Below are 24,445 nucleotides of genomic sequence, written 5' to 3' on the forward strand. Positions count from 1 at the left end.
AAAGATACTCCTTTCAATAAATGGTGCCAGAACAACTGAATATCCTCACTTAAGAAAATGAATTTAGACACTTATACCATACCTAATAATTAAGCCAAAATCTGTCAAAAACATCAGTGGAAAATGGGTGTGGGGATGGGGACTGACTGCAAGTGGCAGTGAAGGATCTCTTTATAGTGATGGAAATATTATAGAACAGGACTACAATTAAAAAGTCATTGAGATCTAAAGTTGTATACTTTAAATAGGTGAATGTTATGGTATGGAAATTGTACCTCAATAAAGTAATTTTAATTAACAACTCTTCTTCTTTTTTTTTTTTTAAGAGAGACAACTTTTTAATATTTATTTTTTAGTTTTCGGCAGACACAACATCTTTGTTTGTATGTGGTGCTGGGGATTGGGCTGCACGCATGCCAGGCGAGCGTGCTACCGCTTGAGCCACATCCCCAGCCCAATTAACAACTCTTCTAAGTGACAAATAATCAAGCATCTCCTTTATCTTTTTTTTTTTTTTTGTAGTGCTGGGGGTTAAAGCCAGGGCATTGCCCATGTGAGGCAAGCACTCTACCACTGAGCTAGAATCCCCACACTATTTCTCTCTTTTTTTTTTTTTTAAATCCAGGGGCACCTAACCACTATACCACATCCCCAGCTCAGTCCCTTTTTTGAGAATCTTGCTAAGTTGCCAAGGCTGACTTTGAACTTGTGATTCTTCTGCTATGGACTCTGAAGCTGCTGGGATTACAGTCATGCACCACCATGCACAGCTACTAACATTTTTTTAAAGTATACTAACAGATGAGGCACAAGCTTGTCCAATGTTGGTTTTTCCAAGTCTATTTCTCTAAAATGGTTTAGAAAAAGAATTGCATTGCCAATATCAATTTTTTTTTTTTTAATTTTTTAGTTTTTGGCGGACACAACATCTTTGTTTGTATGTGGTGCTGAGGATCGAACTTGGGCCGCACGCATGCCAGGCAAGCGCGCTACCGTTTGAGCCACATCCCCAGCCCCCAGCCAATATCAATTAAAATAACAACATGAGTAAAATTGTAAATACTTATATATCCTCAGAAAAGTTTAGGGAAAATGTATCAAAGCAAAATGAATTATAGTTGAGAAAACCTAAAAACCATGCCACATTCTTACCTAAATAAAAATATCATGCCCCAAATTTCCATTTTTAAATAAGGCATTATAGATTAATAATGTTTTGTTTGCAGCTTGATATAAAGGGCCATGTCATCATTCAACTTTTAAGCTCTTTAAAAGTGTCAGCATAAAAATGAACTTATAATGATGACACCTGATAATATGTGATGTCCTTCAATTTCCATTTCTATGCAACAAAGATAAACAGTATATTTAAAGATGAAATTTGCTTAAATCTATAGTTACCTGTAGGATCAAAAATTGAATTTTTTTACAAATTAAATATATCATTCTAACAATATAACTGCTGCTCTATCATTTTTAAAAGTTACATCAAGAGAAAAAAAATCACACTCTAAAGAAGGAAAATGAGATGAGAGTACAAATCATTTAAGTATAAAAAATTCATATATTCTAAAAATCAATAGGATCTAGAACAAAAAGAACACTTAAATGCAACTCCTCAGGATTCTTGAGGAAACTATTTGTTGATTCCATCTATAAGGTAGTGTAGTGAGATGTATGCTATATATGCTATATATCTTAAGAGGCTAATATCATCAAAAGAAAGATAATACAATTTTATAAAGAACTGTCTTTCAATATTTTACCTTAAAATTGAGTGCTAAAAAAAAGGAGAATGGAGTCATGTGTGGTGGCACACACCTGTAATACCAGCAGCTCAGGAGGCCGAGGCAGGAGGAACCCGAGTTCAAAGCCAGCCTCAGCAACAGCGAGGTGCTAAGCAACTCAATGAGACCCTGTCTCTAAGTAAAATACAAAATAGGGCTGGGGATGTGGTTTAGTGATCAAGTGTCCCAGAGTTCAATCCCAGGTACCAAAAAAAAAAAAAAAAATTTAAAGAGAGAAGGGGTGGCAATTACGTCATAAATACACATCCATTGAAAGTTTCAGATAGAACCTAAGCCACCAATAGTAACTTAATAATTACTGTATCTACCCTTATGTCAAATAAGGAAAAGGTTATCTCAATAAAAACAGCCTGGAATGCAAAGGGAGATCCAGAGTCACCCTGCTGAAGAGCCACAAAGTTAAAAAATATACAAGATAATAGAAAATATGCAACTGAAATGAGTAGAGAGAAATTCTGTACTTTTTTTCTTTTTCTTTTTAAAGACTGGGTATAGAAATCTAGGAGAAATATCTTAATGAGAACAACTAATAAGACATTTTTACTATTGTATAATGCTAAGAAATGTTAAAGCTGAAAATAAAGGCCAATACTCAGTTGTCAAATTCAGAAGTCCTGTAGTATGTTTGGCTTTTCTCTTTAGAGACTTCAGTTTCTAATGAATAATACTATTGAATAAAGGCTACCATTATTGATGACTCTTCACTGAGATTTAAGAAATAAAATTCTTTATCTGCTAATTGGTGCTAAGTATCAAGGACTTAACTGGCTGGAGTAGACAGAAGAAAGTGGTTAAGAGGCTTCAGAGAAACAACCCCTGCTGGCACATTACCCACTAGAGTAGACAAAGACTATTTATGTGAACTCCAGATTAAAATCACTAAAAATGTCTGTGTAGCACCAAATCCAACCTCTGTAACTGAACAGAAACAACTTTCAGCTCAGCTAAACGAAGTGATATAGTTTGTACTATGCGTCTATAATTTTACAAGTCACTAAACTAGTGAAGGTACCATTTAAACAATAAAAACCTTTGAACTAAGTTTAGTACTTCATCTTTCAAGTTTCTATTCCATTTAATAGTAGCAAGACAACTGACTCCATAAATGTGTAACTCCCTTTCAAGAACATGCTAGTCTGAGGACATAGCTTAGTGGTAGAGCATTTGGCCTAGAGTGCTCAAGGCCCTGGGTTCTATCCCTCATCATGGCCAACAAAAACAAAAATGCTTTCCCTCTAGCTTATTAATCTATGGATTCAATTCACTGGTCTGGAGCAACTTTATTTACCTTGGACAAGCAAAACCACTATACCATGAAAAAGAAAGAAACTGATAGTTTGCCTACTAGCCTTTTTATAGGCTTGTTAATCCCACATTCAGTATTTTCTTTTGGGGGAGGGTATCTTTAAACAAGTTGATAAGACCTTGAAATAGCATTTTTAAGAAGTTAACATTTAATATGGGTTGAATATTACAGTTTAAAAAACAAAAAATATATTCAAACTCCTATAGAACAAATTTTAATACCTAATTTGGATGTGAATATCTGGTATAGGTTGAATAACCCTTATCTAAGGGTTTTACTTCTCTCTTGGTGCTAGGGATTAAACTCAGGGCCTCTTGAATGCTAACCACATGCTCCACCACTGAGCTACAACCTTAGCCCAACCTTTATCTGCAATGCTTGGGCCCAGAAGTATTTCAGATTTTTTTTTTTGGTGGGGGGGGTCTAGATTTTGAAATATTACCAGGTGAGCATCCCTAATCTGAAAATCCAAATGCTCCAGACATCTGAAATTTTTTGAGTATCACACTGACACTCAAAAACATTTTGGGGGGCTGGGGATGTGGCTCAAGCGGTAGCGCGCTCGCCTGGCATGCGTGCGGCCCGGGTTCGATCCTCAGCACCACATACAAACAAAGATGTTGTATCTGCCGATAACTAAAAAATAAATATTAAAAAAAAAAATCTCTCTCTCTCTCTCCTCTCTCACTCTCTTTAAAAAAAAAAAAAAAAAAAAAAAAAACATTTTGGATTCCGGATTTTCAGATTAGGGATACTCAACATGTACTTTTCCTTAAAAAAAAAAAATGTAACTTTCAGTTAAATCAGCAACCTTATGAACAATGAGTTTAAAAGTTACTAAAGAGAGGGAAAATAACAACATAAATGTTCCTTGGATGCTTTTGCTCTTTGATGGTTCATAGACACTATATTTGTAATCCCATCTAATGATGCCTTCTCTTTTAAAGAGTATCTTTTCTTCTCCTAGGCATTAATTTCATAAAACTATTTCTATGGCTAATCCATATTGAAAGATGTTTCCAAAACAAATAGGCCTACATTTCACCTTATCTACTACTTTTGTGAAGGCATACATTTTTAAGGAATATAAATCACACACTTTAGGACATGTATATTGATTTTTTTTTTTTTAAGAGAGAGAGAGGAGGAGAGAAAGGGGGAGAAAGAGAGAGAATATTTTTTAATATTTATTTTTCAGTTTTCGGTGGACACAACATCTTTATTTTATTTTATGTGGTGCTAAGGATCGAACCCAGCGCCCCGTGCATGCCAGGCGAGCACGTTACCACTTGAGCCACATCTCCAGCCCTTGATTATTTTTTAATATTTAAAAATTTTTAAAATTTTCAATGGACCTTTATTATTTATTTACTTTCTTATTTATATGCAGTGCTAAGAATTGAACCCAGTGCCTCACACATGCTAGGCAAGCAATTTATCACTGATACCAGTGAGCTAAAACCCTGCCCAGGAAATGTATATTGTATTCAGAAACTACTTGCCTTGAATTTTTTTTCTCAATAAGGTTTATTGAAAAGCTCTGTTTCCTTACATGAAATCAATGCATGGTACCACTTAAATGATGCAACCATTTGCCAAATAAATAGAAGCAATAAATTATACTATACTTGCGATGTATTATGCCTGATCAAGATTTCCCCATATATATTCAGTTCACTATCTTCCATTTATTCAACTAAGCACTTCACAGTTCAGGATGTAATCCAATTCCCACAAAGACATAAGATCTAAAATGTAACCTTGATCTATCTTTAGATAGTCCCAAAAAGGCCCCAGGAGAATGCTACTATTTAATGTAGAATAGTTATTTCTATCAATCAATCAATATCAGTAAAGAAGATATTTTAGAAAGGCTCTTTAACATCAGATTTTATTTACCTGTAATATCAAGAACTGTAGGAGATGCAATGTAGTATCTATGAACTGTTTCAAGAAGTTGAGCACCATGGCCTTGACCTTGAAATGGAGTCAATATCAGCATCTGACTAAAGAAATGATTTTAAAATTAAAATTTCACATCAGTTAAAAAATTGAGAATCATTATAGTATTAGGAACATTTTAAAATCTGTGATTTTTTTTAAGCTTCAAGAAGTCCAAAACTTATCAAAATACTCAAAATTGGTTTACTTTTCCACACTGTTTCAAAAGGAACAATGAAATAAATAAAGTACATAGCCAGTGAATAATGGTGATTTTTTTAAACAAATCAACACTATTAAAACAAGTATTGGAAACTTCAGCAGTTCCTTCTTCTGAAATAAAAGACAAGGCACGTGTTATACTGCCAATTACCTTACACGTGGCCGGGTTTTGTCTGGGTACACATAGTAATTATAGACTGTCATGTAGCCTACGGTCGCAAAGAGTGTAGCTCCATCCTTATTATACTTCTCAAATCTGCAGATAAAACAGAAAGCCAAGCAGGTCAATTACAGTCGCGCTCCCATGCAGTGTCCATTTTCTTTTCCATTTTCTGACTGAATTTTCAGTGTCAGCAAGCTACTCTGTGAGGGCCCAATGGGTACACCTGCTATGTTCTGAATGTACAATTCACTTAATTGGTGTGCAGCAACTTGGATAAATCAGACCTCTTTACATCACTTCAGTGCACTTGCCTATTATAAAGATGAATAGGTGGCAAGTAAAAGAAAACACAGGCAAAGCTCATTTTACTGTTTAAGCCTACATTCAGGGCCCTAACGGACAACAGCATTTAATTCAGCTCTATTCTCAAGGTCTCCCAAAGCATAATGAAGGAAAACTCAAGCCTCATAAACAATAGTTTTTCTTTCCTGGGAAAAATATCATTATACTGTCCCAATAATTGGGCTGCCACAATTAAAATGCTGGCTTTGTGGAGGTAATAAGGTCTACTGTTGCTTTAGAATTGTACTTACACTAGAAAGTAGTGCCATCTTTCATCATCCACGTCAATAAAGCTAGCAGTTTCAATAAACCACATCAAAAAGGTCTGAAGCCTTTCATGATATTCTCGAAAGCCTCTACATGTCATGTCAGCCTAGGGAAAAAGCCAGGAAAAGTCAGGTGAAACTCATCACAGAGGTAAGTCAAAGTCTGCAGAACACAAAATATCCTGTGGGAAAATGTTTAGAAGTCTCAGATTAAATGTGTACACAGACACACAAAACAGATCTTTTTTTAATGCCCACAAAAACTTGTTTCCTAAAGCTAGAATAAATTACTAAGAATAAAATAAAAATTACATGTAGGCTTCAGGCACATGGAGTAATTTTAACCAAGAAATATATAGATTTATCTTTACCTTGTATATCTGAAAAGTAAAGTTTTCTCCTCCTGTTGGACTGAGAACTGAGTATGTATGAAGTAAGGTCCCAAATGGCTTGAAATCAACTTCCTTTTCCAGCAAAGAAAGAAAATCATTTGTGTTTGTGCAAAATCCAGGTGGAATGATTTGTCTGATTTTGCCTTCAACATCATCTGCCTAAAGAATGTAGGATAAAAGACATAAATTAATAACATTTGAATTTCAGGTGAATTATGTTCAATTTCTCTAAAATGGACAAAATCAACAAACTTCAATTCACCATTGAACTAAAGATATAAACACACTATAGTAAACTGGAAAAGGACATTTCAGGTCCACAAACCACTGTCTCACAAATTTGAGATGAGCGAATATCAAGTGTAATAATAATGTCAATGTTATGAAATTTCTAACATCATGTAGAAAATGCTGAATGCTGACAACCTCCCTTTATGACAACCTAAACTAGCCAAAACAAAAGGCTGCTTATTATTTTATATGTGTCAAAGAGACCATATTATTCAAGACATGAAAAGATCACCAGCAGTAGTTAAGTAACACTAGAGTCCAACCAAATGAATAGTAACTTCACAATAAACAAGCAGAGAGATAACAACTCCCTCATATGCCACCAAGCTAAAATGATAACTTAAAAAATATTCCTACTTAAGAAATATAGAAATTATATGAATGGCTATATTATCCATTCGTTCCTATAATGTAACAAAATTTTTAGAGACCTGGACTTGTGATAATACAAAAAAGACAAGACTGGACAACAAAATTAAACTTGGAGATTAAAATTACCCTTGTTAAACAACCTCAATGAATGTTAAAACTATCAGCTGAGCAGACTTCATAATCCTTTTCAAAACCCCAAAAGACCACTTGATTGAATACATTTACTACTTCTCTTTAACCATGAATATTTGATGAAGTCTTACAATAAAGTATTACTGCTTCTCACCAGGCAATAAAACTTAATGAATTGGTCTCAACTTAACAAAACCTTATCCCTCAATACAGTCCCTAAAAGCCTGACATTACATTCAACAAAATGAGCTTGCATTCTATTCAAACTTTTTCCTGAACAATGAGGCCAGGTTTTTACTTAATGGAGTTTGCCGTGAGTTCAGCTGTAATGTTTGTATTGTATCTATTTCCACAAGGACTGACACAAGAACACTTTGTGTTAACTTACTAAGCAGCTCTTTCATACCGTTTACATGCATGATGGGTATTAGTTCTAAACCAAGACCCTTGCTACTTAGCATTCAAAACAGGGAAATTAAGATGCTTAGGACAAAATACACTACAAAAGGCTAATACAACATGCTACTAATTCCTGTCCTTTCAACCATTTTTTAACTAAGTAGAAGCAATGCACCTGCAGATGAATAGCACTTTATTATCATTCAGTTACATTTTAGGATAAGAGAACCAAGGATGGAGTTTATCACAAACAAGTTTTATTTTCAATGCTCTGGTACCACCAACATTTATATATAATTTGTTTGTAGCTATAAAAATAGTAGTTATTATTTAAAATATCTCTTTTCAACTATATGCCCAAGTTTATTTCTAATATGTATATCAGTCCTTGTAATCTATTCACCCTCAAGACAGATAAATTACACTTGATAGAACTACTTTTGTTTATTTACAAAGTACATACTATTTGATATTTTTTCTTGACACTGCTAACATGAAAATATCATCTTAAACATATACTCAATAACTACATGAGGAAGTTGCTATAATGAAGGATAGCTGCAATAAGTTTGCTGTATAGCAATTAAAATCCAAAGTAGTGATGGATAAAGTTGTATAGTGTAACTGTAGTTCAAGTTTTTAAATGTTAAGAAAAAAGGGGTTTATAAAAAAACTCATTGCAGGTATAATTTTAACCCTTAATAACCTTCTGTATGTCCTGTCCTCTAAATAAGGCATTGCAAAGAATGATCAAGTCACTTTGCCAATCATGAACCAAATCTACATCAAAGATGTCTAAGAAACAAGTTTCAAGTGGCAGTTCTGGTGAAAGACAAAGCTACCAAAAGTTAGAGCTCAATAAGGTTGAAGGAAAGTTAATAATATTTAACATTCAGCCTTTAAGGGATACTTATTGATTATAATAAAGATTTTCAAATAAAATATTTTGCTCTGTGCAAGTCTGTATTACTTCAAGAACTTTTATGAAGGGGAATGCTAAGTTTAATAAAACAAGGAATATTTATATATGTAAATATGTGTGTGTGTGTGTGTGTGTGCGCGCGCACGCACGCACACGCGTGCACCCGTGTCTGATATACTTAAATAAAACAAATTAAAATCAAATAAAGGCTGGGGCTGTAGCTCAGTGGTAGAGAGCCTGCCTAGCATGTGTGAGGCACTAGGTTTGATCCTCAATGCCACATAAAAATAAATAAAATCAAATTAAAAAATCAACCAATCAAATAATAAATAAATATAGCTCTTCAAACCTAGTATTCAGAACTCACTTTTTTTGCTCCAAGAAAAAAATGTTTGCATTTCTGTTAAATGGATTTTGCATTAACAAAAAGAAATCCTACAACCACCATGTCTTAAGAGATCTGTATTCTTCTAAAATGTACACTTTAATTCAGTTAAATTGAAAATATTAATTTTTCATATTGGATTACTGGTCTGATCATAAATCATAAGAAAAAGCCATTAAATAATTTTTAATTGAATGTAGAATTAAAAATGTAATGAAAGCTTTCAGTTCCAATGCTTGTGACTAAAAGTATAGATTCTACTTCTGAAGATCACTGAAAAATTGTCTTCAAGAACTTTATCCTAAATGTCAATTTAAATCAGATACAAGTATAGAAAGGGTAAGAAATTAAATGGAACAGAGCAAGAATCTAGAATGACTTGATTTATTTAATTAATAAAGCTGTTCCTTACAAATGTTCCCCTCACATTTGGTGATTTCTTTTTAAAGAAAGGAAAGCATAAAAGTAACTATTCTAGTTAGGTCTTACAGTAAGTGGGTTATGAAATGTTTTTAGATTGTGTAATCTCTCACGATGGTCATTTCAATTTCCAGTGTTCTCTCTTTGTTACACATAACAATGTTCCAACTGAGGAATTTTAACTTTTCCTTATCACTGCATAAAACAATGTGCCTGGGCTAGAGTTGTGGCTCAGAAGTACAGTGCTTGCCTACCATGCATAAGTCACTGGGGACTTTGTACTCATTCTTAAAACCCAATAACCTCTTTAGTGTCATGTCTTAAGCAGTATCATTTGTCTAAATTTATGTATAGTAAGTTTCTTTTCTTTTTCTGTATCAGGGATTTAACCCAGGGGTGCTTCACCACTGAGCCACATCACCAGCCCTGCTCCCCCACTTTTTAGACAGAGTCTCGCCAAATGGCTGAGGCTGGCCTTGAACTTGTAATCCTCCTGCCTCAACTTCCCAAGTGTCTGGGATTACAGATGTGCACCACCATGCCTGGTTATAGTAAGAGGTTACCATCAAGGCATGTTAAGTAGGTAAAACATGCTCTTCTTTACCTGGCTAAAGTAGCACATAGATTTAACACTACTATAATTATTGGTGGTTTTTTGTTTTGTTTTGTTTTGTTTTTTGCATTACTGGGGATTAATGCTGAGCTACATCCCCAGGCCTTTTTATTTTTTATTTTGTGACAGGGTCTTGCTAAGTTGCTGAAGCTGGCCTCAAACTTGTGATCCTCCTGCCTCAGCCTCTAGAATTGATGGGAGTATAAACATGGGCCACTATTCCAATTGCATTATTATAATTCTAAGAATACCCAAGATATGTCACAAAAAGAAGGCAAAAGAAATTCTGCATCTATTTAATTTGCTTAAATTTATATTCTCTGATAACATTTAAACTTCAAATGTACAAATCTGAGTATTGTTAAATGAAGGTCATATTATGAAAAAACAAAGGTTGTATGATGTTTATAATGCATTAGTGTTTTGCTTACTTGAATTAACAAGCAAAAGGGGTAGGGATATGTAGTTCAGTGGTAGAGAGTTTGTCTTGTATGCATGAGACCAGGAGTTCAATCCCCAGTACGGGGCAGGGGACAGGGACACAGGGACACGACTAAGCAAGATAAAATTTTCAATATATAATTTTAAGCTTTCTAATATTTCATTTAAAAGTATACCAATCAAGAACACTGTCACAATTGCTGTGGGGCGGGGGTGGGGGGTAGGGGGATTATAGCATAACATTACTAGTATACCAAAGATGATGATGATGATGATAATGATTTTGGTACCAGGGATTGAATCCAGGGGCATTTAACTATTGAGCCACACTGCCAGACCCTTAGTGAGAAAGGGTCTCACTAAGTTACTGAGGCTGGCTTTGAACTTGAGATCCCCTCCTGCCTCAACCTCCCAAACCACTGGGATTACAGGCAAGTATCTCTGTGCCCAGCCAAAAATTATTTTTTCCTTTCCTCAAGGATAAATTTTATAAATACATAGGATTTTCCCATAAAGAGACTAAAAACTCCAGAAAAATTTTAAAATCATCTTTCATCTACTTGCAAATTCAACCCAAATAAGTAGGAAACAAGGATAAAATGACTAAATTCATAGATAATACAACCTATCCATGTATGTCATGTTTCTCTACCAAATCTTTCTCAGAAATGCTAGTAATTAGTAAGACTGAACAATCTTGGTCACATATCCCTTCACTAAAAAACAATGAATTTACTCCAAGAGAAGGCAGGAGGTATTTAATAAAAGCAAAGGTTAGGAGCAACCAAAGATAAACAAATCGTCAGTGTCTGATTAATCATGTTTATTATATTTGAGGATTCAGAATAATTATTTTGCCTTTGAAGAGATTTTACAGGAATCTTAATCATGACTAAAGATTTTTTGGTGAAACTGGAAAAATCAATTTGGAAAAGAAAATGAATCGATGAAGAAAGAGCAATATAAGTAAAAGTATAATAAGCAAATTAACTTTTAAGCACATTTTCTACGGCTACTGACCCCCTAAAAGGGTTTATTTTTCATATAAAAATGTTACACTAGGTGGTGCATGCCTGTAATCCAGCGACTAAGGAGGCTAAGGCAGGAGGAAGTTCAAGGGCATCCTCAGCAACTTAGTAAGACCTGTCCCAAAATAAAAAAATAAAAAAGAGGAATGTAGCTCAATGGTAAGGTGCCTCTGGGCCAATCTCAAATAAAATTTTAAAATAAATAAAAACAATGCTAAAGAGTATGATCTACAAAAACTCAAATATGACAGATAATAGTCCCAAACCTAAATATCCAAAACAAATTTGATATTTTTTCCCATTTAAATCTTCCCCATATCAGGACCACTATCGTTTATGCAATGGTATTCAATGGGATTCTCATCTATCATATCTAAGTCAAAAGTGAAGCTTACTGGTTACTGGTTCTACCTCTAAATAATATTCTCAATCTGACAACTAAATCCAGCATCTCCTCTAACACTGTTAGAGCATGTTAGAGACTAATGTTTTGGTCTTCCTACTTTTACTCTTGCCCCCTATTATGTGTTCTTAGCATAGAAGTCAGAATCATCTTAAAAATGTAAATTATATGACTATGTACTTAAAATCTCTTAATGCTACTAATTATTCTTACCTTTTACAAACATCTTATTATTGAAAAGAAGACCAAACACAATCTAGCTTTGCCACCCCTTCAACTATCCCAGTTCTCCATAACACTTCTGAATTTGTTTATTTACTAGTTTATTTACTGTTGACTAGTTGTTTCCTCTTGGCTAGAAAATAAATTCCATGAGAGCAATTACTTAGTTTTATTTGCTACTTTTTCCCTGGTATCAAGAACAAAGGCAGCAGCTAGGTATAGTGGCACATGCCTATAATCTCAGCGACTCAGGAGGCTGAGGCAAGAGGATCACAAGTTCAAAGACAGCCTCAGTAACTTAGCAAGGCTCTCAGCAACCTAGGAGACCCTGTCTCAAAAATAAAATAAAAAATAAAAAGTGCTGAGGCTGGCTAAGTGGTTAAGCACCTTTGGGTTCAATTCCCGGTACAAAAAAAAAAAAAAAAAACAAACAAAGAAGGCTCTGTGGAATGAACACTCTTATTGCAAAATGAGACAGAAGAGGCAAGCCCATTTCTCCAATATCCATTATGCTGCCTTCTTTTTTTTCCTTTTCCAATAAGGGGCGATAATAAATCTTTGTTTGAATACTATAATAGATTGATTCCCTACACTTACCCAGTACTTTTAAATGAAAGAAAAAAAACCTGATTTTCAAGAATGTCATAATTAGAAGTCAAAGATTTGATTACGGAAAATCTCCATTTTACTATATCTGCTAGTTTATCTAAGATTAAGTCTTTCTAAACGTTTTACCTCCACAATTACTACAGTATTATTCAGAATCACTTTTCTATCTGTAATTTTTTTTTTAATTTCCCAGGGACACAAACTACCAAATAAACATCAAATGTAGTTACGTATTCATCTGGCAAGCTTAGTAATTTCAAACATGTTTGAGAAGTGAAAGAAAAAAAAAAAAATAGTACTCAAAATATTTCTAACACATTGAATAACGAATATGAGACGCTTTCATGATAAAATTTGAAGTGATAGATCTAACAATTACCCTAATCTTATTAGTGTATGCAGGTATTGAAATATCACACTATGCCTCACAAATATGTACATTATGTGTCAAAAATTTAAAAGTATTTTAGCCAGGCATGGTGGCACACACCTGTAATCCCAATGGCTCAGAAGGCTGAGGCAGGAGGATAGCGAGTTCAAAGCCAACCTCAGCAATGGCAAGGCACTATTCAAGTCAGTGAGACCCTATCTCTCTATTTTTTTTTTTTTTTTTGGTGCTGGGGATTGAACCCAGGGCCTTATATATGTGAGGCAAGCACTCTACTAACTGAGCTATATCCCCAGCCCCCTACCTCTAAATAAAATACAAAATAGGGTTAGGGACATGGCTCAGTGGTAGAGTGCCTCCGAGTTCAATCCTCAGTACCCTCCAAAAAAAAATTTTTTTAAAAATATTTAAAGATTATTGTTGACCTCTTTCATGCTGTACACACGTCATGCTGCACATTATTCCATAAAACTTACCAATATATTATTATTATTATTATTTTTAATATTTATTTTTTAGTTATCGGCGGACACAACATCTTTGTTTGTATGTGGTGCTGAGAGTCGAACCCGGGCCGCACGCATGCCAGGCGAGCGCGCTACCACTTGAGCCACATCCCCAGCCCAATATATTATTTTTAATCCATAGATTGTTTGCTAGAGAGAAGCTCCCCAATGACAGCAATAAATTGGGAGCAAATAGTATAACACATGGAAAGGGGGCAAAAATATACACACACAATGTAAACTATAGAAATCAGTTAATCAACACAAGAGTATGGGCCCATGTAGAACAGGTCATAAACAGTCTTAACATTTTTTCTTTTGGTGCTGGGAATTGAAGCCAGAGACTTCAACGTTAAGCATGCAGTTTACCACTGAACTATAGTCTCCAGCCCCAGTCCTAACGTCTTTTAATCAAAGTGTTACTACATATTGTGTATAACACTACCAGGTGATCATCTCAAAGTAAGATCTTGATTTTTTTTTTTCCCTCAGTACCACTGAAAAACCCAGGGGCACTCTACAACTGAGCTACATCCCCAGACTTTTTTTTCTTCTCCTTCCTGTGATAGGACCTCACTAAGTGGCCTCCAATTTGCAATTCACCTGCATCAGTCTCCCAAGTAACTGAGATTACAAGGATACACCACCATGCCTGCTGATCTTTGTTATTTACTAGTGTGTGACCTTTGGCAACGCTTTTGCAATAAAACCAAAAAAGACCCAAGGATTTCTTCCAATTTCCAAACACAGGTTCCTCATTTTTTTCTGAGCCTTCACAGATTCCCCTTTAAAGTTCATATTTCTTTCTACCATGATTATGTTTAGATGATGTTTACTCTAAAATAATGTAGGCTGTCTTTCACACTCCAAACCAGCAGTGCCTCTGATGTCCCTATTTTTACCAACAGTCTGTTCAAGGTAATCTATATTTTTCCTTCCTTCCTCTTTTTTTTTTTTTTTTCCTTTGATGTGTGTGTGTATGTGTGTCTGTTTTGCTGGGGATTGACTCCAGGGCCTTGCACATGGTAGGTAAGTGCTCTACCACTGAGCTACAGGCTAGTGGCTCAGCCTTATTGTTTTTCCATCATGAACCTCAAAATTAGGCCAGCCTCTACCCATTTCCAAATTTACTTCTACATTTTTAGTTATTTGTTACAGCAACACCCCACCTCCTGGTATAAAAATCTATAGTTTTCTGTGAATGCTACAAGAAATTACCACAAACTTGGTAGCTTACAACCACATTTGTTCTCCATGTATAAAGGAAAAGTCTAAAATCATTATCAGTTGAGCCATAATCAACAGGTAGCACTCCCTCCAAAGGCTCCAGAAGACAATCCACTCCTCACTTCTTTCAGCTTCCAATGGCTAAGCATTCTTTGCCTTGTGGCCACATCACCCTGCCTCTGTGGTCACAGTGCATTTTCTTCTAACATATCTTCTGCTTCCCTCTCATTATGATACATGTAAAGGCATTTAGAGTCCATCCCAGATATTTTGTAATAGTCTCAAAAATTTAAAAAAAATTTTTTTTAGTTGTAGATGGACAAATACCTTTATTTTGTTTATTAATTTTTTTATGTGGTGCTGAGGATCAAACCAGGGCCCCGCACGTGCTAGGCAAGTGCTCTACCGCTGAGCCACAACCCCAGCCCCATCAAAATTCTTAACTCACATTTCCAAAATGCTTTTGTGTGTTTGTGTGTGATATAAGATAATATTCAGTTTCCAGAAATTAGGACATGGATATCTTTGGGAAGTCATTATTCAACCTACCATAAATATAGACTTTTTCTTTCCAGATATATACTTTTTAATCCCTCTCTTTGCTTTTGCCTTCTGTTGAAACCCTGGTTTCAAATAATTTCATAATATAATCACTTCAGTTATCCCATTTTCATAAAGGAAAACAGGAGCAAAATTTGTGGGATTAGAAATGCAGCCAGAGAAATTTAAACAGATTCTACATGAAGAAAAAGAAGAAAATTTAGGTATTTCCCTCTGGTTGCTGGGAAAAGAATTTCCAAGCTTACACTAAAAAATCAAAAAGTTGGTAAATAAAACTCTGACCATAAAGTGAAGGCTTATTTATTTACTTAGTACTAGGGATTGAAATCAGGGGCATTTAACCACTGAGCCTCATTCCCAGCCCATTTTTCTATTTTATTTAGAGACAGGGTCTCACTGAGTTGCTTAGGGGTTCACTAAGTTGTTGAGGCTGGCTTTGAACTTGGGATCCTCCTGCCTCAGCCTCCCAAGATATTAGGGCTATAGTCGTGCACCACCGTGCCAGTAGCCTTTTTTTTTTTTTTTTTAATGCAGCATTGAGGATTGAACCCAGGGTTTAAATGATTTAAACCCAGCTGTTATGGTTTAAATGAGTTGCCTCCCCAAAGTTCCTGTTAATGCATGAATATTCAGAGGTGCAAAGGTTAGATTCTGAGAGCTGTAACCTGATGGGCCCATACTACTTTGAATGGACTGACCGGGTGGTAACTACAGGCACCTGAGGTGTGGCTAGAGGAAGTAGGTCACTGGGGGCATGTCCTGAAAGGCTGCAAATGCACTAAGTGCCCCTTCTTTCTTTTTCACTCCCTCCCTTTCACTCCCAACCCTCTCTTTCTACTTCCTGACCCCACCATGAGGTGAGCAGCTTTTCTCTGCTGGGCCCTTCCCCCATGATTTGCTGCCTCACCTTGGGCCCAGAGCAGCAGAGTTGGCCACCTTTGGACTGAAACCTCTGAAACCATAAGCCTCAAATAAACTTTGCCTCTTCTATGTTGTTCTGGTCCGGCATTTTGGTCACGGTAACACAAAAGCTGACTAAAACGGGCACCTTACCACTACTACATTCTCAGGCCATTTTTATTTTTTTAAATTTTGAGTCAGGATCTCAATAAGTTGCTGAGGCTAGCCTTGAACTTGTAATCCTCTGCCTCAGCCCCCTGATTCACTAGGATTACAGGTGTGCACTACTGCACCCAGCAAAAATGAAGGTTCTTGTTGTTGTTTTAAAGAGCATTATAGTTACACAAAGTAGTTGGTTTATTTTGATAAAATCATACATGCATGGAATTTAATTTACTCCCTTTCAGTCCCTGTTCCCCAGAAGATCACCAAGGGAATGAATAGACTAATGATCATGATCACAGGGCTAATAAAAATGACAGGACTGGTCTGGGGTTGTAGCTCAGTGGCAGAGTGCTTGCCTATAAACAACTAAAATAAAGGCATTTGTCCATCTATAACTACCAAAAAAAAAAAAAAAAAAGACAGGAAACTAAATACTTCCACAACTAAAAAAAACAAATATGTGACTTTAAAAGTATTCTCATAGGGCTGGGGATGTGGCTCAAGCAGTAGCGCGCTCGCCTGGCGTGCAGCCCGGGTTCGATCCTCAGCACCACAAACAAACAAAGATGTTGTGTCCGCTGAAAACTAAAAAATAAATATTAAAAATTCTCTCTCAAAAAAAAGTACTCTCATAAGTTTCTCTTCTGTTAAACATTTATATTTTAAAAACTGTCTTAAACTCAATTGGAAAACTGTTAAAAATAAATGTTCTGTTCTTACCTCCACACAGTCAAAGTTCTCATCAACTTTAGATGCATATTCAACGCGAAACATTGTTGAGAGACTACCAGCAATATAGTATAACAATATTTTCAGACCCTTGTAACCAAAAGCAGTTTCACTGAAACAAGGGGAAAAAAATAGCAATAATCAAAATAAATTTCTGCAAGTCATTAAAAAATATTAATCATACATATAAACAAATTAACTTCATGGATAATTGTAAGATTATAAACTATATTTATTTAATTAAAAAAAACATTTGAAATAAAACTGGGCTTCAGTTTTCATATATAAAATAGAATAATGGTGCCTAACTCAGAAATATTTGGATTAAATGAATAAGTTAATATATGTAAACCACTTATAACACTGACTGGCATAGTGTATATATACTCAATAAATTGTTAAACATTATTGTTGCTCCTATGCCTACTACTACTACCATTACTAAAAGGCATTTCAAATGAGACAAGTAAGTGTTAAAGTAGGACTTGGCTAGGAAGCAACTAAGACCTGACCTTGGGCCAGTCCTTCCAACTTACTGCTTGCTTTTATTGCTAATATCCATAGTTTCTAAAAACAGTGATAGCACCAATCTTCCTTTCTTTCTTTGTTTTTCTTTTCTGTCTTTCTTTCTGCAGTACTGGGGATGAACCCAGGGTCTCACACTTGCTAAGCAAGCACTCAACCACTAAGCCATACACTTAAATCTTTCTATGAATTCAGAAACCAGAACTGGGCCTGCTGGTTTTTCCTGCTATCACATAGCCTTATTATTATTTCTTATCCAGCTTTAAAAGTCTTCTAAAAAGCAAAGGAAAAAAAAAAAGTAAACTCTAAAATACTCAGAACAATAAATCTATAGATGGAAAGTAGATTAGTGACTACCTAGGACTGGAGAATCAGAGTGGAGGAAGGAGTTATGGGCTTTTGGTGAGAGTGATGAAAACATTCCAAAATTGATTATGGTAATGGTTGTACCACTCTGAACTATGAAAAACCACTGAATCTTGCTTTTAAAATAAATTGACTGTCACCTGTCCAAATTAGAATAGTGAGATGTGGTAAAGCATGTTCCTTTTAATGATACTATGCAAAATAAACATGTGCGAAATGCTAATAAGAAGCAATATCTATAAAACTAGACCTTATCCATTGAGTTAGTACCACAGGAAGGGGTTTGTTTTTGTTTTGGTGACACTGTGGATTGAACCCAGGATCTCATGCATACTAGGGCAAGTGCTCTACCACAAAGCTGTAATCCCAGCACTAAAAAGATTTTGGGGTAAGGTGAAAATGTACTTGGAACTTACTTTCAAATGGTTCAATAACAACAATAATATATACAAGAAGAGAGAATGATTAAAGCAAATTTAACTAAGAAGAGAGAATGATTAAAGCAAATTTAACTAAGTTAAAGTGTGAATTCAGGTAAAAGATATTCACTTATTACTCTTGTAACTTCCTGCAAATCTGAAAAAAAAACTGAAATCAACAAATTAAACAAAAAAGAAGTTGGGCACGGTAGCGCATGCCTAAAATCCCAGTGGCTTGGGAGGCTGAAGCAGGAGGATCCCCCCAAATTCAAAGTCAGCCTCAGCAATGGTGAGGAACTAAGCAACTCAGTGAGACCCTATCTCTAAATAAAATGCAAAATAGGACCAGGGATGTGGCTCAGTGATCAAGTGCCCCTGAGTTCAATCCCTGGTATCAAAAACAAACAAAAAAAAAGAAATGGTACCTATTTACTCCAATAATATAGTAAAACTAAAGAAATCAAATAATATGTTGAATATACCATGACATATCCTTAAAGTAGAATCTAAAAATAAATTTCTCTAATTTCTTATTTAATCATAGAATAACAACTGAAGCCTTCTATCTGTAGGGAAGTATATGTTATAATAGAATTAGTATAACAAAAACGTAGGCAAAAAAATTAATTAAATCTGGGCTCTGGAGTCAAACTGCCAGAATGTGCAGTCTAGCCATTCATATATTCTTAGGCAGTTATACAATTCCACCCAACGCACAGCTAATATGTCCTTGAGAATTAAATGAGATAATGTATTTACAGTACTAAATGATAAGTATTACATAGACTAGTGTCTCAATGTCAAAAATACTATTCTAATATGTAACCCTAACTCTAATTACATGAGAAATGAGGTAAAGAAAATAAAATCTGACTTCCAAATCTTAAAGAAGAATGAATTTTTTTTTCATACTAATTTACTAATTTGGCAAACCTTTTTTTTTTTTTTTAAGTTGTCAATGGACCTTTGTATCATATTTATTTATTTATATGTGGTGCTGAGAGTTGAACTCAGTGCCTCACACATGCTAGGCAAGTGCTCTGCCACTGAGCCACAATCTCAGCCCTGGCAAACCTTTTATTAATTTACTTACTCATCCCCAAATAGTTGATGGGTATATTCAGGAAAGAAAGTTCTAATGTCATTCTCAAGATCTTCAGGAAAACGAACTGTTTAAAAAAATAAAAAATACAGAGATATTAAGGATACTAAAAGTGACAGGAATTTCTATTTCAAGAATTTCACTATAATTAGGATACAAACAACATATTTCTTACTTAAAATGTCACTATTATATAATTTATACTGGATTCTCATAAGATTAGTGAACAATGAAAAATGAAAAAATAAGTTATAGATGAAAATTTTCTAATACTGTCCTCATGGTCAGTGAGGTTATTCAATGGATGCCAACATATCACCTAGCAGATTACTAATTCACAGAAGGAAAGATATCTTTTCACTTTAGATATCTGATAGTCACCACTTTTCTATGTGATATAATAGCATCAACCCTCATTATGGAACAGACCAACATTACATGCCTACTAACTCAACAATATGAAGCACACGGCATCACTTATGAAGTTTTGTTTTATAACCAAGAATGTTTATTCTAACTCTAATCAAGGTTTTTAATCTTCTAATTTACAGGAAATACAGATAATAATGAAACAAGTTAAACACCATCAAAAGGAAACAAGACAAATCCAGAATGTAGATTTGTCTAATAATTCTATGCAATAACTTTACACTTTCACAGAAATCCATAGCATGGCAAGGGAGAAATGCCTAAGGAGGGAGGGAGTCCGCTCTAAATTAAGAGAGATTAAAGAAACATTAAAATCAAATGCACCAGGGGCTTGGGAGGCTGAGACAGGAAAATTGCGAGTTCAAAACCAGCCTCAGCAAAAGCTAGATGCTGAGCAACTCAGTGAGACCCTGTCTCTAAATAAAATTCAAAATAGGGCTGGGGATGTAGCTCAGTGGTCAACTGCTCCTGAGTTCAATCCCCAGTACCAGGGGAAAAAAAACAAAAAACAAAAACAAATGCAGTACATGGAGCTGGGGGGATACAGCTCAGTGATAGACTGCTTTGTCTAGCACATGCAACGCCCTGTGTTTGATCCCCAGTATTGTAAAAACAAAAGCCACTGCAGTTCATGATTCTTGATTGGAATTTGCTTTTAATTAAATTTTATAAAGCTATTATAGAATTGAAGGCAGAATACAAAATTACAGGATATTGAAGGATTACCTTTAAATTTTCTTAGCTCTGATAAGAAAATTATAGTTTTCTTATATATAGCTTGGCATTATAGTTTTATACACACACACACACACACACACACACACACACACACATACATGTTAAGGCTCATATATTAGGAAATGTTCTGTGAGGGAGGCATCATGATGTTCAGAAACCTACTTTTCAAATAATTCAGCAAAAATACACACAATAAAGCAAATGTGGCAAAATGTAAATTGTTGACTCTAGATGTTGGATATAGGTGAGTATTGTTTTATTCTCTCAACTTCTCCATGTGTTTGAAATTGCTCACAATAAAAATTGAAAGAAAAAAAAGACAAGACCTGGGCCAATATAGTCAGATGTTAAGATATGAAAAAATGGAGAGATGGGATCACAGATATTCATTAGTTTGCTGTTTTTTGTATGTAATCTTTCAAAGTTAATAAAAAGTAGTCCAATATGTCCAGATTCATTAACTTAAAATTTTCCAACTGTTAAATCTTGAATGTTTGAAAATGTTTCACTATCTCTTAGAAATTTGAAAAACCAATTTCAAACTACTGCTTTTAATATGTATATTATATCACCATTTGCATGGGTAAAGAAGCTGAGGCAGGAAGATTCCAAGTTCAAAGCCAACCTTAGCAACTTAGTGAGGCTCTAAGCAACTAGTGAGACCCTGTCTCAAAAAATAAAAAGGTGGGACTGCGTATGTAGCTCAGTGGTAGAACGCTTGCCTGGCATGCGTGAGGCCCTGGGTTTGATCCTCAGCACCACATATAAATAAATAAAGTAAAAAGATCCATTGACAACTATATATATACAAATATATATATATACACACATACACATATGTTATATATAAAAACTAAATAAATAAAATAAAGGTATTGTGTCCATCTACAATTTTAAAAAAACTTAAAAAAATAAATAAAAAAAAGTCTGGGGTTATGGCTCAGTGGTTAAGTACCCCTGGATTCAATCCCTGGTACCAAAAAATAAAAAATAGTCACTAAAAGTTTTCCTTCCAGGAAAACCTCCAACATTAACATTCTGGGGGAAAACGGAAGCTTAGAGCCTGCCACACTAAATGGCACATTGTTGCTACGTAGAACACAGGGCTTGCAATGCATTTTTCGTTTGAACATATGTTCTACTGTTTCTACTTCTGTGTATAGTTCCCATTCTTTCTGGTTTTCAGACTTGTTTTAGGTTTTGAGGGACAAGATACATACAAGAAGATACGTGTTGTTAGCCAAAAGCAAAAAAAAAAGAAATCACCAAAGCACATTAATCAATTTTAAGCTTGTTTAATAAATACTTAAGCATTTAACATGTATAAAATCTGTTGACAGGTAGGTGCTCACAATGTACATATAAGTGGCTTCTAACCCTCAAGTAGTTTCAGAGTTGCTGCCACACATTTCCCATTGTATCTGATTGTATTATGGATTATTACTAAATTTACTTATAATTCTGTGTTCTTCAACTGAAATCTTAGTGTTCTAGCCAACACATTTTCTCCTGACAGTGTGAACAGATAAGTTTAATTATATTATTTTAAAACATAGGGGTAGTTCCAGTTTTGGGGCAACATTCTTATCAGCACCAGCAATCTACAGAGTTAGGGGTCTCAATATTATAATACACCCTGGAGACAACATAATTAATCTCATTACACTATCTAATCCTATTGATTTCCTAAATTATCTCTCATCCCCATACAATAGTGTAAAACTACTTATCTAATGCAGTTTCTCATCCTTCCCCTAACTTCCAGTAAGTAATCATTGTGAAACTAGTGGGTCAGTTTTGTACATGAGAAGACACAGAAAAATCAGATAAGTATTAAATTTATTCAGTAGATGGGTGGTTAGAAAACTTTGTGACAAAGAAAACTCAAGGCACATAAAGCTTCACTGGTGAAGTCTATCAAACATTTAAAGGAGGTATAATACCAATAATACAACCATGTGATGTTTTGATACATGTGTACATTGTGTAATATTTAAATCAGAATAAACATATATCTTCTCAAACATTTATTACTACTTTATGGTAAATGCATCCAAAATCCTTTCTTCTAGTTTTTTTTTTTTTTAGTTGTAAATGGACAATACTTTTATTTTATTTATTATTATATGTTTAGATGTGGTGCTGAGAATTGAACCCCGGGCCTCCCACATACTAGGCAAGTCCTCTACCACTGAGCAACAACCTCAGCCCTCTTCTAGTTTTTTAACACATAGTAATTATTAACTATAATCAACATACTATACAAGAGCACCCAGAACTCTTATTCCTCTTTAACTATAACTTAGTACTCACGGATCAATCTCTCCCCATTCCTCCCTCCCAGAAAATAATCTGACTTGAGTAAAAATAAAAACACAACACAGGGCTGGGAATATATATATGGCTCAGTGGAAGAGCATTTACCAAGTATGTGGAAAGCCCTGAGTTCCATTCCCAGCACCACAAAAATAAATGAGTAAATACGAATTTTTTTTTAAACCCACAATAGAATTGGTGGATGCAAGCAAATCAGTATTTAAAAGTAAATTTAAACATTAATGCTAACATTAGAAAGGAAAAGCTTAGATAAGCACAGAGGCATTTGCCTGTAATCCCAGATATTCCAAAGGCTGAGGCAAGAATGTCACAAGTTTGAGGCAAGGCTCAACAACTTAGCAAGACCCTGTTCTCAAAAAATAAAAAGGGCTGTGGATATAATTCAGTGGTACAGTGCCCCTGAGTTTAATGTCCATTACCTAACACAAAAAATAAAATAAAAAGTTTTAAATGGATTGAAATTTTTAAAGTAAATTAACCCAAAATAAGAATAAAAAAATTAAAGATTAAAAATAGAAAACAAACAATAGAGAGAAGCAACTAAAAAGATTAATAAGTTTGTAGGTAAATTTATCAAGAAAAAGAAAAAATATGAATTACCAATATCTACAAGAAGGGATCTTCTTGGTAATAGATTCCATAGCCATCTAGATGTTAATAGGGGAGCTGTAAAGTGGAAGTGGTAAAGGGCTCATACAGCATGCAAAAGGCCCTAGGTTCAACCCCTACCATGCGCACTGGTAATAAAAAACATTTTAAACAACTTTCTGGTAAGAAAGTTGGATGAAACATACAAATTACTTAAAAGACAAAAACTATAAAAACATAAGGACAGCTGAGCGTGGTGCCACATGCCCATAATCCTAGCGACTTGGGAGGCTGAGACAGGAAGTTTGAGGGTTCAAAGCTAGCCTTATCAATGGTGAGGTACTAAGCAACTCAGTGAGACCTGTCTCTAAATAAAATATAAAATAGGGCTGGGGATGTGGCTCAGTGGTTGAATGCCTGAGTTCAATCCCTAGTAATGCCCCACCCCCCTCCCCAAAAAAAGAAACATAAGGAGACATAGAAAACCAGAATAGTATTAAATGTATTCACTGGATTTGTGGTTAAAAACCTTTTGACAAAGAAAACTCAAGATACATAAGGCTCTGCTACAAACGTGTATAGAAGGAATAATAATGAATCTTATTTAAACTCTTCTCAAAGAAAAGTAAGTTATTAACTCATTTTATGGACCAGCAAAACTTTGACACCAAAATTGAACAAGGACATAAGAGAAACCATTACCTCCCATGAACAAAGATGCAAAAATTCTTACCAAAATATTATCAAGTTGAATCCAGCAAAGTAGGAAAAGATAATGTAGTAGCATA

General features: G+C 34.8%; 1 protein-coding gene across 2 annotated transcripts in view; it reads right to left on the bottom strand.

Moving 5' to 3' along the window:
- The window catches only part of Hat1 (histone acetyltransferase 1), a 46,952-nt gene that overhangs the window by 12,617 nt on the left and 9,890 nt on the right, over window positions 1-24,445 (bottom strand). For both annotated transcript variants that reach the window (XM_076866117.1, XM_076866118.1), the window contains exons 3-8: window positions 19,557-19,632; window positions 17,145-17,265; window positions 6,420-6,599; window positions 6,034-6,155; window positions 5,429-5,533; window positions 5,014-5,120 (exon numbers count right to left, since the gene is read on the bottom strand). In XM_076866117.1, coding sequence (XP_076722232.1) covers window positions 5,014-5,120; window positions 5,429-5,533; window positions 6,034-6,155; window positions 6,420-6,599; window positions 17,145-17,265; window positions 19,557-19,632 — 711 coding nt within the window. The remainder of the gene's footprint in view (window positions 1-5,013; window positions 5,121-5,428; window positions 5,534-6,033; window positions 6,156-6,419; window positions 6,600-17,144; window positions 17,266-19,556; window positions 19,633-24,445) is intronic.

This window comes from Callospermophilus lateralis, chromosome 9 (assembly GCF_048772815.1).
Source record: "Callospermophilus lateralis isolate mCalLat2 chromosome 9, mCalLat2.hap1, whole genome shotgun sequence".
In the NCBI taxonomy this organism is placed as follows: domain Eukaryota; kingdom Metazoa; phylum Chordata; class Mammalia; order Rodentia; family Sciuridae; genus Callospermophilus; species Callospermophilus lateralis.